We start from the raw sequence: 14,504 nt of genomic DNA on the forward strand, positions 1-14,504 counted from the left end.
TACCACAAATATTTGTACGCAATTATTCTGGGCCTGGGGCAATACTATTTCCTTAGGGTAATTAGGATATTATATTAGAACAATTACAAATCCTTCTGGGGCAATACTATACGAAATATGATATGGTGATGATTATATATATATGTATATATTTGTTAAGATAATTAGCATGTTGTTTGTGGTTCCTTGATCCCTATTTACTATCTTTAAATGCTAAACTTTTATTTTTGAAGAAATCCTAATTTACATATTACATTTACCGGAAGTAGATGGGCAGAGTTATACTATTTGAGCTCCCGGAACACAGATAGAAATATCTGTGGACCCGTCAGGAAACAAGCTTAATTTCGAGACCCGTCGCTTTTTATTAAAAAAACGGATAACTGCCACTGGATAAGTGCCACTATAGTTAATTGCAAATGGTAGCGGTTAACATTGTTGGTTTAGCATCTAAAGCCAGAGAGCTAGCTAGCCAACCATAAAACATCCTCGGGCTCTGGCTGCCGCGGCTCACTCTGCTCTAGTAATCTAATCAAATGTAGTCAAGTCTGCCTCCCCGACCCAATGCCATATCTACCTGTTCGTACAAGACAGTTCGGAGACAAGAAAATACAGGTAATATAACGTTGATTTGTTTAGAGAAGGGTTTATAGCTAGCTGCACGTCATTACCAGCAAATATGAGTTGCGAGTACTAGTGGCTTTTGTGCCATGTTTACAGCTCGCCGCCACGCTAGTTGTGCTAGTTTTGCTAACAACGCCGGCTGCTTCTTCAGTTCAGACAATTGACAGTATCTGGATCGAAGTTAAAGTGATGCAATCAGATGGCCCCGTACGTTGTGAACGAATTTACGTTTACTGTGACTTGGCACAAAGAACTAGATAGCTCTACACCTGTCAGGTTGTGGCCCTGATAAATATAGCCAGACAGCTGTCTGCAAAAAAAGGCAATAGGCCTAAATTCTTAAAAATGTTTCCCAGGTCTTTCTGGAGGATGGTAAACTATTTAAGACGACCAACATGTTTATTGTGGTGCAACCAAAATGTAATGTAAAAAGTACTGTCTCTGGTGTGTCGGGTTTAAACACGACTGTTCTTCACTTACTGAAAGTAACTTCTCTGTTATGTTAAATTATGTGTCAGTCTGTTTAGCAAACCTAATTAAAGCCATTGCTGCCTATTTTGCTGAGGTGATAACACTAGGTACCGCAAATATTGGGTTTAGCCCCACCTGTTCACGTTGTGTAATGCCAATATAAGACGGGAACAGATGGGGCTTGTGCTTGACGTGGATAGTGTACTGGGCAGTATAACCTTTGGTATCTTTCCTCTTAACAGACCTGACAAGTTATGCCTATGTTGTCCTAATGACCAGGGTAGGGTTGGTCTACTCATCCATAAAGTGTGCAATTAAACCTAAGAGGCCAGGCAATTCAAACCTTTTTAATTTCTAGTTAAAGTTAAATACTTTTTTTAGTGTGTGGCTTGTTTTCTGTATGCTGCCCATCACCCACATCCTGAAAGCCACTGTTTGGCCAACATTTAATCATTCTTTTTCACCCTGGTCTTTTCTTGCTCTCCAGTTTTTTACCTGGTGAATTGTCAGTATCAACAGAGGTCACAGAAACTGTGTGAGAGAGAGAGACACTCTGAGCCCAGGATTCTGTTACTCTTCTTTTCATAATTGATTCCCCTCAGTCAGTGTCCCTTAGCTGACCTCAACAGGATGTGCCACTCCCACACCAATGACACAACAGTGAAAGTACCCAACGACGGTTATGAAAGGGTTATGAGACATGACTATCTGATTTCCGCTTCGCTTGCATTCATACAGCAGGCTATTTAACAGGCCATAGCAGTCCTAATTAGATAAAGTCATAGGCCTTTATAGATCACCACAGAGAACACCACTGGGAGGTGTAAAGTAGGCTCTATACAATCTAAATTGGTAATCAGGTTTCTGGGGTAAGATTAAAAAAGGGTTCCAAGATGGTACTTGTTTGTTTTTCACTTCCACAGTCTCTGATGCTTCAAGCTGATGACTCACCTGTTTCTGGCTGCTGTGTGTTTCTGTCTCTCTTCCAGATCCTTGCTCTGGAGGTGATGCTCTCTGAGTGACACCAACCATGCATGTTTGTGGGCCTCATGGTTGAACGTCAGGCCTGTATCTGTGGTTTGATGCCTCAGTTCTTGCAACCCCAACCCCCTCTCCCCCACTTTTAACCCCTAATCTCCCTGCTACAGTCTCAGATCGCTAATCTCCCAGTCCTAGCTCTTCACCCTCACCTCAGCTCTGACTCGCATCATTTAATCCACCCACTTCAGACCTACTCCCACATTCACTCCCTACCCCAAGCAAAAGTCCTGCTCCCTCCCCCCAACCCCTGTTCCCTCCCCTAGCCCCAGCCCCAGTACCATGCTGGGCACGCTCCTACGGAGGAACATGTCCCAGAAGCTAGGCGTGCTGCTGTTGGTGTTCGGGCTCGCGTGGGGCTTCATGCTATTGCGGTACACTGTGCAGCAGCCACGACACCAGAGCAGCGCTGAGCTGCGGCAGCAGATCCTGGAGCTCAGCCGACGCTATGTCAAAGTGCTCACTGAGGAGAACGAGAACGCACCAGGAGGACCACAAGGCACCTCCATGGCCGGTTACGGTAAGAGCTCTTTTAAAGGAAGTGTCAACACACACACACACACACACACACACACACACAGACACAAACACACACAAACACACAGGGATCAGCTTTCAAAAGTCTGCACCAGTCAGAGGGGAGGGTTAGCCTCAGACAGGCAGAGAGAGAGAGAGAGAGAGAGTGTGATTTGGAGGATGGATGAGATGTTTCGGATAATCCAAGTGAGTGTTTAAATGTAAGAAGTTGGAGCTTGAAATTTGATGTCATGGTCGATACACCTGCATTTTCAGAATGCAGCACACATTTCTTCTTTTTCTGTCTGGAAAAACCCAGGATTCTGCTTATTGTGACCCACACACACACACACACATGGGATGATTTCGTCTTGAACACTTGACAATGATTATTTATTTATTGTTTTCTCTCTCTGTCTCTCACACAGCTGATCTGAAGAGGACCATAGCGGTGTTGCTGGACGACATTCTGACACGACTGGTCAAGTTGGAGGGGAAGATTGATCTGGTGGCGAATGCGTCAGCCGCTAACATGTCCCACACTGCAGGAAGCGCTCTTTCCTCTGCTCCAGCTGCCTTACAGAAAGCCACAAAGCAGGAGACACAAGGCAGCCACCTGGAAACGCCACACCTCCCTCCACACACACCCAACAGATCTCATCGCGGGGCATAGGGTGAATAGAGACTAGGGGTGTGTTTGGATGCTTTAGAAATGCATTGTACTTTCCTTGAGGTAAGCACTATATGGTCTGACAATGTTGGATGGGTAAAAAAAAAAACAGTAGGGAGAGAACCTTGCTTTCACATTCCCTCAGGTCTGTGACTAGGTTGAAAGTTGGATGCATTTTCTGAAGTATTCAAACATCCCAGAGAAAAGACTGCTTACTCTCTTCCCATAGTTATGTGGCTGATGTCTATTTTTTTACTAGGACATTTGAGCAACTTTTTAATATTTTCCATTGTGGACTCTCTTAGGCTGGAATTTTAGCTTCCTTTTTTTAATGGTGTCATGGATGGTTCTACAAACTGCTACAGGCGGGCCACAAACACATAATGGACCTACATCTGTAGACTCTTAACAGATCAAGTGAAGAAGAGCAGTCGATGACGAAACGACTCCATCCGACATGATTTACCTCTAAAAATACAACAAAGAACACTTAATGTGTGTCTATGAATTTGCAATACTGCTTCTCCTCCATATCAGAATGCTGAACTAAATAATGCACTCATGGTCGATTGGAAATGTTGTATTTGAGTTTGCAGCAGCTCCTGGTGCTTATGTAGAAGAGTCCCTTTTTAGCTAATATATAAAGATTGAAGGAATGATTTAGCTGTACAGTAGACTTTAAATGGTAAAGAGATAATCCAAAGAATGTTATTTGCACTCATCATGAAGGCTTCAGAAATGTATTTTTACTTTGAGATGATTTTACGGTTTGTACATCCAGAAGAATGTATGTCATTAAGTAGGTGATTACTGTATGATTGCCAGTCCAATCTGATCTCCTTCTGTCACTGCCTGTATTGTAGGTCATTGTTGACCAACCCTGCATATCCAATAGTATTGGGTCAGGGCAGGTGTATAATTTGGTCATAATGCAGCCCTATACCTAACAGTCAGGGTTATAATTACAGTGCATTCACTGTAAAGTATTCACCCTTCACCTTTTCCACATTGTTATGTTACAGCCTTATTCTAATATGGATTAAATTCATTTTTCCCCCTCATCAATCTACATACAAAACCCCACAATGACAAAGCCAAAACAGGTTTCTAGAAATGCTTGCTAATTTATTAAAAATAAAAAAACTGATCACATTTACGTCACATTTTCAGACCCTTTACTCAGTACTTTGTTGAAGCACCTTTAGCAGTGATTACAGTACAAGTTTGGCACGTGTATTTGGGGAGTTTCTCCCATTCTTCTCTGCAGATCCTCTCAAGTTCTGTCAGATTGGATGGGGAGCGGAGATGGTTGTCCGTCAGGAAAGTTCTCCCATCTCCACAGAGGAATTCTGGAGCTCTGTCAGAGTGACCATTGGGTTCTTGGTCACCTCCCTATTGCTCAGTTTGGCCAGGCGGCCAGCTCTAGGAAGAGTCTTGGTGGTTCCAAACTTCTTCCATTTAAGAATGATGGAGGCTACTGTGTTCACAATCCTGTCTCAGAGGTCTACGGACAATTCCTTCAACCTCAGGGCCTGGTTTTTGCTCTGACATGCACTGTCAACTGTGGGACCTTATATGGACAGGTGTGTGCCGTTCCAAATCATGTCCAATCAATTGAATTTACCACAGGTGGACTCCAATCAAGTCGTAGAAACATCTCAAGGATGATCAATGGAAATAGGATGCACCTGAGCTCAATTTTGAGTGTCAAAGCAAAGGGTCTGAATACTTATATAAATGTGATTTTTCTGTTTTTTATTTTTAATAAATTAGCAAACATTTCTAAAAACCTGTTTTGGCTTTGTCATTATGGGGTATTGTGTGTAGATTGATGAGGAAAGAATGAATTGAATCCATTTTAGAATAAGGCAAAAAAAAAAAATTAAGGGGTCTGAATACTTTCCGAATGCACTGTACATCGTGACTCTTTAGGATGCCCTGAAAAATAGTTAAGGGACCCAACATTTATATTTTGAAATTTTAAACTACATTTTATATTCATAGGGGTGTGCCCAGCACCCTCTGACATCTTTTGATTTGAACAAATCTTTTAACTCTGTGATGGGCTTCAATGATGGTCTGGGGGAGAAGGGTTTGGAATTGGGCTCATAAGTGTGTCAGGCACCACCCTGAGTCCTTTGACATGGGACCAATCAGATGTGTAAGCAATGTAATATGTGTTTCCCTCCCATTCCAGTATTTCTAAAAATCAATTTTGTTCCTAACCATCCTTCCTTGATTTGAAGCAGTTGGATTGCTGAAAGTAATCTTCACTACCATGGTGCTTTTGTCTCAGCCTCGGGTCCTCCAGGCTCTGATTGGGGCCCTCCCGCTTTTGTCCATACACTCTTGCTAGAACAGTTCTCACTTCAAGGAAGGTAGGCAGACAGGAAATTCAACATACTTTCAGAAATTTGGCCTTTGTAACTTGCCTTATTAAGTGTCAACCATTTTAGCCTGGTTGGGTGCCAGACTGCCAGTGTTGCCTTGTCTGACAAGATTGTAAAAGCAGAGGTAGACTAGCACCCTGGCTACATCATAACACGAGGTCTCAGATTAGATTAATACAACTACAGTGATAAATCTAAACACGTTTAATATTTAGGGTCTGGTTGCAACATTGTTAAATTCATGAAACGAGAAACCATTGTCCACTTTTATGTCATGTCCTTGCAGTCCACTCTGAATCAGTTGAGATGACATGAAGCTAAAGAAATACACTTTCTTATCAGATACTTGTCTTATTTGATGCTTGCATTGTCTTTTGCTACTTATATTTTGTGTATTTTGTCAGATTTGTTTGGGATCACCACCAGACAGGTCGTCTTTCCTTGAATAAATAAAGAAGAAAGCTGAGAGTTAGTAGGAGTAAAAAAAAAAAAAAAAAGATTATTATCCCTTGTTTATTATTAGTATTGTGAGTCACTGTCACGCAAGATGTATTGCCTTTGACTGACGTTTTGTCAGTGCTAACTAGGTCAGTAATGACGAACAATGAATGAATTTTGGAATTGTGTACCAAGAGGGCGTGGTAACAGTCCTTCCTCTCCGGTCGGAGGCGTACAGATGACGGGAAATTCTGCAGTTGATAAACAAACTGCCAGTGCCAGCCTCTTCCGCCATCTTCCCACCGCTTCTGGAGCAGCACGGAAAGGAGCTGAGAAACGCTTCAGAGAACTCTTAACAGGACGACAACATATCGTTTTTATCTATAGTCCTATTGTGAGAACTATATTGCAAAATGAGTGACATAGAGGACAGTAACTTTGATGGACGAGTAAGTATTTTCTTTGCCAAGTAACCCTAAATCGATTCCTTTCTTTGCTGTCTTGTAGTTCCATTTATGCCAGGTCAGCCAAGCAAGCTGATAGATAGCTAGCCCGTCGCGGCGATTTAGCAATGCAATCGTCAAGCCATCAAGTTATTAATTACGTCAAAACCTCGCTATGTAATGTTTTCTGCAAGTAGAGCCAGTAGTTATAAACGTTAGCTGTTTTAGTGCGCGAGGTGAGGGAAAAAAAAGACTAGCAAAGTGGCTAGCTAGCTAACGTTTAAAAAGGCTAGTATTATTGTCTGCCAGCATGTCGAACAATCCTAGCCTAGATATCTTCTGCCATGCACATAGCTAACTACGTATTGTACTGTAGTTCTGACTAGTTGAATCACATATTTTTCTACACACGTAACAGTGCTAATAAAAAGACAGCTTGCTAGGCTGCTACCGAGCTGCTAGTAGTACCAGCCAGGGCCTTTGTCGCAGTAGGAGCTAGTTGTAGCTGAGACCATTTTCACTTTGCAGCATGGCCGTATAGTGAGGGTCCTGCAAAGTCATTTTAGCTGGCTAGTCAGCAAGGCATAATTTTCCAAGTCACTCTTCCTTTCCTGCTTTTTACATAACTATCTGATTGACCTGTAGGTGAGAGGTTAACAGTGTTACATCCACTTAATTGATACAATCTTATAGCAACTCAATGATCAGTAATAACATGCTGTAACTTTACATGCATTACTTACAATGTCTCTCTTCTGAGGAATTGTAACTTATACAATTAACCCTTCCTTTCTGATATGAAAGGATAGCCCAAGATACATTTTCTGCAATTAAAGTGCTGTAATTATCCTGTTGTAGAAATACTTACATTTAAACATAAATACTCACGAAAGATCTTTACCTTTTTTTTTTTTTTTTAATACATCCATGATCTTAATTGTATTGAATGTTCTTTTTTCATTAAGGTTATTGATCGTGAAGGATTTGAAGAGTTTTATCCAAGAATATGGAAGAAAATATCCAAGATAAAAGAAGGCTAATGAAAAAAAATACAGAGCAGAACATAGAACTGTGAAGGGAAAAATGAAACGGAAGATTGGTCAGATATAGAAGCACTTGCATTGTTATGGCTAAAAATGAAAATGGTTTCAATTTGGGGAAGAGAAAAAAACCTGGAATCAGAAAATGAAAAACTGAAAAAAGAAGAACGAAGAACAATAGAATTCCTGAGGGAAGGGAGTAGCGTTTAAAGAATCTGGAAGAATGAATGTATCCCTAGGTTAAGTAAATGTACGGTTTATGTTCCAAGTGTCTTTACACTACTTTGCTCCCTTTCTATAGTATAAAAATGCATGATAACTTTTCCCTTGGTGACCCAGATGGAAACGGCACATATGTTTACATAATGACCCTCTTGTTTATTATTAATGTCATTGTAAGTCATTTGAAGTTGTATTGCTTCTCTATCATGGAAATTGAAACGGTGGAGCACTAACCCTTTCCTCCACAGTACATGAGCTGTAGGCTACTTGTGTGTGTTTGTGTTTGGCTGCAATCCACTATAGTGAGTGTGAGAGAGAGGGAGAGCGCGCTCTAACACACTTCTGTGACGCTAGGACTCTCGCTCCCCATCCAAATCGGACCAAGGCAGTCCTGTTCGTGTGAAGTCTGCGAGCAGGTCTGGCTCCCCAAGCCCATCCCGGGCTTCCAAACGGTCAGAGTCTCGATCTCGCTCACGTTCAAAGTCCAGGTGAGCCACCCCTTCCCTACCTCTCACTACTGTTGTCATACCCACCTCGTCCCATCCCAAATTGACGTTCCGTATTTTGCGGAACAGTGGCCTCATGTTATTGCTGTATTCTCTGTCCTGTCCTGTCCCCAATTATTTTGCTTTCTTGTCTTCCCATCCTGTCTTCCTTTACCAGGTCTCACTCCCGTAGGCACTCTAACCGCCGGTACAGCCGCTCTCGCTCCCGCTCCAACCGGAAAAAGTCCCGCTCCCGTTCCGGTAGTCCAGAGCACCGCCGGAAAAAGAGCCAGAGCACGTCACCCATGTCTAACCGTCGCCGCCACACTGGCAGCAGGGTGAGTTTCACACGATCAAGAGTTCAAAGGTCAGGGTCTGTCTGTATGTCAGGGGTTGAAGTTGCCCCTTACAGGCCAGTTTTGCACCTCCCAAGTGGGGGGGGGGGGGGTGAAGAGGTCTTTAGGAGGGACCGTTAAGATGTAGCCTGAAGAGATGGGTCTTCAATCTACAGCATGACTCTGCAGTCATGACAGCAGTGGGAAGCTCATTCCACCAGCGGAGCGCCAGGACAGTGAAAAGCCGTGACCGAGCCAGGCGGCCAGCCAAGGTGGAAGAGTGGAGTGATCGGGCAGGGGTTTGGGGGCTGACCAATGCTTGCAAATAGGGAGGGGCTGTTCCCTTTGCCGCCCGGTAGGCGAGCACCAGGGTCTTGTAGAGGGACAACAACTTTTTTTTCCCCTACATATGCTACCCTTAGGTAATATAATCTGTCATCATGGTGTCAATTTTCATTGCTATACATATGATGACCAACTTGAAGTTGCAATGAAACCTGGCAATGCCACTTACTGTCCTGGAGGCCTGTGTCTGACATTAAAATATGGATGGCAAATACCATCCTCCTCTTAAACTCTGATAAAACTGAATTGTTGATCATTGGCTCAAGACATCTGAGGTCGAACATTAAGAACATGTCCAGAATAGCTTATTTCCACATATCCAATCTTGCAAAAATAAGAAATTCTCTTTCATTACAAGATGCTGGAAAATTGATTGACGCTTTTAGATGTTGTTATCCAGCTCCTCCAACACAGCCGTACAAAGTCTGCAACTAGTCCAAAATGCAGCCACAAGACTCCTCACCAGAACCAGAAAATGTCATCATATCACCCCTGTTCTATCATCATCGCATTGGCTACCAGTAAAACAGCACACAGATTTGAAGGTCTTGCTTTTAACATATATAACCCTTAACGGTCTTGCACCTGAGTATTTAGCAGATCTGATCATCTCTTATTCAGTATTAAGAGTATTTCTTATACAGTTAATGGTAGGTTGTTTTAACAGGGGATGCTGTGTGTAAGAGTCAGGTTTTTGGAATGTAATTTCATGTATAAGTTGTTTTACTGTTTGAAACCAATAAGTCCAAATATCTTGCATTAATTGCTAGTTGTTCCTAGAATACTTGTGAATCTTCCTGTGTCCCCCCTTCCCTCAGTGTGGGGAAACAGCATGATGTGACACATTTAATAACCCCTTTTATTAACCCTATCCCTCCCGCTCATTATATCAACAGGGCCATGACTTCAAAAAAGAAACACACAGCCATGGTGATGATGGTGAAGCCAGGGTATGTGGACCTTCCTACCTACAAGATTCAAGAGCACTGGGCAGTGTGAAACTAGGCTTAAATGAGCCAAATCAGGCTTAAGTGTGCCAAGCAAGGCTAGGTCTGCCTTGGGCAGTCTGAATAAGAGGAAAAGAGGTCTTTGTGGTGAAAATGTGAAAAATAATCTAAACACAAACCAGACACAAGTACAACTTGGGGGGGGCTTAGCAGCTTCATTTCAAAGAATAAAAGTTGGTGGTGTGTTATAGTGTGCTGTTCTAGGTGTGTTTTAAAATATGATGTGATGCTTTGCATGGGGGAGAGACATTGTAAACAATTACAACATAATTTCCTGGCTTTGAGACCTCAACAGTCTTGAAATGGCCATTCATTTTTCTTGTAACGTTTATAGATTATAGAAAACATTTATAGAAAATTGAATCTTTGTACCTTACTGCATTACCACCATAAAGTTGTGCATAGGGTGTGTTTGTATTGATTCAAGATTCAAGATTCAAGATTTCTTTATTTGATGTGTGACAGCTCACAGATTTAGTTCTGAGTGAGAAGGTGATGTGTACATGCTAAAGCTGGTTTCAGTATAGTTACATGTTGCTATCAGTTTCTTTGAGCTGCGACCCTGATCCCCCTTATCTTTGCCCTCCAGGCTAACCCGGACCCTAACACGTGTCTGGGGGTGTTTGGCCTGAGCCTGTACACCACAGAGCGTGACCTGAGAGATGTGTTCTCCCGATACGGACCGCTGGCAGGTGTTAACGTGGTTTATGACCAGCGCACTGGACGCTCCCGAGGGTTCGCCTTTGTGTACTTTGAGAGGATCGATGACTCCAAGGAGGTACAGAACAAATGGAACAGTCTGTTTTTTTGTGTTCTGGGTTTGGTAGGTTGCGGGACTCGGCAGGTTGGAAAAAGGCGTTTCTATTGTCATATAGCTTTATTGTTGATCTTTGATCATACATCTGTTTTGTTTGGGTCCCAAACCATAAACCAGATGTAATCTTTGCACCTCTCACAACCTCTAATATGCAAGAGAAGTCAATGCCAGTTACCTATTATAGTTTACTAGTGTGATTACACATGAGCACCACTAGGTGTCAGTATGGCTATATTGACATAAATTAGTTGCAACTCACTGCATAGGGCCCTTCCTTGTAATATAGGTTCAGATAGACTGGTAGCAGCATAGTGCAAGCTTGTGTTCCTTGCATATAACATAAAAGGCCTGCCTTTTTTTTTTAAATTCTCACCTGACAATGCCCTGTGGTGGTTGAACATGGGTTATAGGCAGACTTGTTTTCAGATTGAGTTTTTAATGGCTGTTTTTATTCTTCTGTTTCCCTAGGCAATGGAGCGTGCCAATGGTATGGAGCTGGACGGGAGACGCATCAGAGTGGACTTTTCCATCACCAAGCGGGCCCACACCCCCACGCCTGGCATCTACATGGGCAGACCCACACAGTAAGTACAGTATGCTGTATTTTGTCATCACATACATAATCTACAACAGCTCCTCTGTGTGTATTATTGATGTTATTATTTTGTTGTGATTATTTTTTTTGAGTGGTTGCATATAGGGATGGGTTTGATTATTTGACAAAGTCAATCGCTGGCAAATTAATTAATTGCTCCAAATTAATTTTTAAAATGGGTAATAAATTAATCAGAAAATAGCACTTTTCCTGATTGTGGGTGCAATTTGTCGTAATTTTGCTAACAGCAGCAGACCTTGCTCTTTCATTCACTGTCACTATCAAATCACTCCTGGGAGGTCGGTCATGCAAGTTCTGCATCCATACATCCAAAAAAAAATGCTAAATTGGCATTGAAATAATGCGCAGCGTGTGGGGTCAAACAATCGACCCTGGCCACCATCAATTTATTGATTTCGAAAACTTGAATCTGACCCATCCCTGGTTGTGTAGGGAGAAGGTTTGTGTGCTATAAATTGTTGTACTCTGTTACTCAGTTTTATGGAAGTTGGTGATCTTTTAATCGCTTAAAAGAACATTTGAGGATTTAATGAATTGTGTTTTCATACAACTAGGACTCATGGTGTGATACCCATGGATATCAGTCTGCATTGACTGACATGTAAATAAAAGAGGCATTCTTCTCTCCCCTCTCCTCAGTAATGGTGGTGGTGGTGGTGGTGGTGGAGGTGGTGGTGGTGGAGGTGGAGGTGGTGGCGGCAGTAGCAGCAGCAGCGGTGGTGGTGGAGGGAGGAGGGGGAGCCGAGACTCCTACTATGACCGAGGCTATGACCGCTGTGAAAGATATGACGAGTACGACTACAGGTACAGGTGAGTGACTATGCGCTCTAACTGAACTCACCGTCACATTTGACATTCCACCTTACTGCAGTTGAGTAGAAATACCTTACACCTTAGGGTATTTCTATTCAACTGTAGTAAGTATAGATTTGTTGAAATGTATGTGGGGAGATATGGCATGATTTGCACTACCATCTCTCTCCTCTCCCCTCTCCCTCTTTTTTCCCTGTACAGTCGCAGGCGCTCTCCCTCTCCCTACTACAGTCGATACAGGTCTCGCTCCAGGTCCCGATCCTACAGCCCACGTAAGTATCCAAGTATATCCAAGTTCTCACATCAATTTCCAGGTGCACACTTGAACAGTTGCATGGTAGCAGACATGTATCTCTCACAAGAGTTGGGTGAATATAAAGCCTAATGCTTTTCTCCCCCTGCAGGACGATACTAGGACGCGCTTCTATCAAGATCGTCTCCTTTCCTTCGTTACCCGCGTTGGATCATCGAGAATCGGTTTCCAAAGGGGCTGATTGGAAGCATTGTTAAGCTAACAAAAGTGTATATCAACTGTCAGAACTCTTTTTGGGAAAGTCAGAGGAAGTATTTTGTTTACGTGCTGTAGATGTCTTAATTTCTAGACTTTTTTGATGCGTTCATGGTGAGTGTGTTGAAGACTGTGGCGGATCATAAACTCTGTCCCTGTCAAAAACGTATAAAACGCCTTCTTCCTTCCTCCATTGCTTAATTAGGTTTTCCCCTCATTGCTTTCACCAATTCAACCTAGTCCTATCAGTGATTACATCATGGAGGGAAGGATGCACTTAAGTATTTTAACAGAGCCATTGGTTTTTTGAATGTTTGATAAAGTAGGAGGATATGGAAATATGGATTGGCAAGATTACGGCTTGTGGTCTTCATTCACATACTGTCACACATCTTTGAGTCGAGGATGTCGTCATTTGGATACCTCCAGAGATTTTTATTTTGGTGTATTATGATTTTTGTTTATTTTTATTGAAATAAAAAAAGAAAATCCTAAAATGTGTGCATCTCTTGATTCTGACATGAATGTTAAGCTTAGTCAGAAAGTTACTGTATGGCTCTTTTCAACGAGACAAACAGGATTGCAGGTGGGGTTAGGGTCCTTCAGGAATGGCAGATAGGAGAGGAAACTAACAGAGGTGTTAAAGGTCAAGACTAGTCACAGATTCTCCCATGATTGACATGCCCTAACCACACATTCAGTCAAAATCCAGTTCACACATTCTGACCACAATGAGTCTTGACACAAAGCAAATGTGTGATAACCTGCATATTCAGTCCACACCCACCCTATCTCCAACGTTTACCATAGCCAGACCCACCTTTTGTCTTTCACTCGGGGTGTGTTCTGAACGTTGTAGATTCTGTTCTCCACTTTACATGATGTGTCTGCTGCACTAGCGTCCTGTCCAAGGGGTTTACTCATACATCAAGCTGCCTCATGCTATAGAAACAGAAGATAACTCCTGCCTTATGAGCCATTTTGGATCGTACAACCTGGTTCTATTCTGCTGCATTATCCTGTCGTCTCCGACACTACCAAGTGAGCTTATTCAGGAGTGTGAAACAACATTTCAGAAAAGACGGATGTATCGTTCAAACAGAAATGTATTGTATAGAACTGATATGATTCCCCTGTCAAGTAGAATAGGGAATTATGTCTGCTCTATGTGTTGCATTTCTGTCTGCAATGTCAAAACATTGCCTCTCACTGAATAATCAAATCAAATAGGCACACCTAGGCTGACACTAGCGAGCAAACACTCATCAGGATGGGTGTGACCAGATGGGGGGGGGGGGCGCATCAAGTTAATTAACATACAGATCGGTATGGAGGAGAGGTGCAAATGAAGAGCACTGGCCTTCAGGCTGGATGGCTGATCAAAGGAGTGAAACTGGGAAAATGGGAATAACTTCCAACTTTATCTTGAGTATCTGGAGACCTTGGACCTAATTACATTGGCCCCCATTGAAGTGGGTAAAAGCTCTCATCACAACGCTAATGTGACATGGAGGTTAGGTACATAAACACATGTAAGATAATGATGTAGATCTGTTGGAAACCTGCAGTACAAGGATCAAAGTGTCAAGTCCTTGCCAAGTCTTTCTCTTCTTTTCTTCTCTATACCAAGAGATTGGCTACAGGAAGGACATTCTTGGAGGCATGAATAACATGCCTGAAAAGTCATGGGTGAATAACAATAAGGTTGCATGTTTGAAAGAAGGCA

General features: G+C 42.5%; 2 protein-coding genes across 3 annotated transcripts; both read left to right on the forward strand.

Annotated features, from left to right (window-relative positions):
* Positions 1–332: 332 nt before the first annotated feature.
* Positions 333–6,140, forward strand: ccdc126 (coiled-coil domain containing 126). Its single transcript, XM_083680821.1, has 3 exons — positions 333–615; positions 2,085–2,653; positions 3,078–6,140. The coding sequence occupies exons 2-3, from the start codon at positions 2,416–2,418 to the stop codon at positions 3,320–3,322; spliced, it is 483 nt and encodes a 160-aa protein (XP_083536947.1). The 5' UTR covers positions 333–615; positions 2,085–2,415; the 3' UTR covers positions 3,323–6,140.
* Positions 6,141–6,452: 312 nt separating this feature from the next.
* tra2a (transformer 2 alpha homolog) lies at positions 6,453–13,269 on the forward strand. Of its 2 annotated transcripts, none has more exons than XM_083680429.1 (9): positions 6,453–6,596; positions 8,207–8,340; positions 8,516–8,675; positions 9,914–9,967; positions 10,614–10,802; positions 11,310–11,425; positions 12,097–12,267; positions 12,472–12,542; positions 12,675–13,269. In XM_083680429.1, the coding sequence occupies exons 1-9, from the start codon at positions 6,561–6,563 to the stop codon at positions 12,683–12,685; spliced, it is 942 nt and encodes a 313-aa protein (XP_083536555.1). In that variant the 5' UTR covers positions 6,453–6,560; the 3' UTR covers positions 12,686–13,269. The 2 variants fall into 2 exon arrangements, with proteins under 2 accessions (XP_083536555.1, XP_083536556.1); XM_083680430.1 differs by having other exon boundaries at positions 12,097–12,261.
* Positions 13,270–14,504: the final 1,235 nt, after the last annotated feature.

The sequence above is a fragment of the Argentina silus genome, assembly GCF_951799395.1.
Source record: "Argentina silus genome assembly, chromosome: 11".
Lineage (NCBI taxonomy): Eukaryota > Metazoa > Chordata > Actinopteri > Argentiniformes > Argentinidae > Argentina > Argentina silus.

What these genes read in the sequence shown, in the direction of transcription:
- ccdc126 (XM_083680821.1), top strand. Translation starts at nt 2,416, where the DNA reads ATGCTGGGCACGCTCCTACGGAGGAACATGTCCCAGAAGCTAGGCGTG. An exon ending in CACCTCCATGGCCGGTTACG is followed by an intron (nt 2,654 to 3,077) that starts GTAAGAGCTCTT and finishes TCTCTCACACAG; the next exon opens with CTGATCTGAAGAGGACCATA.
- tra2a (XM_083680429.1), top strand. Translation starts at nt 6,561, where the DNA reads ATGAGTGACATAGAGGACAGTAACTTTGATGGACGA. An exon ending in CGCTCACGTTCAAAGTCCAG is followed by an intron (nt 8,341 to 8,515) that starts GTGAGCCACCCC and finishes TTCCTTTACCAG; the next exon opens with GTCTCACTCCCGTAGGCACT. An exon ending in GTGATGATGGTGAAGCCAGG is followed by an intron (nt 9,968 to 10,613) that starts GTATGTGGACCT and finishes TTTGCCCTCCAG; the next exon opens with GCTAACCCGGACCCTAACAC.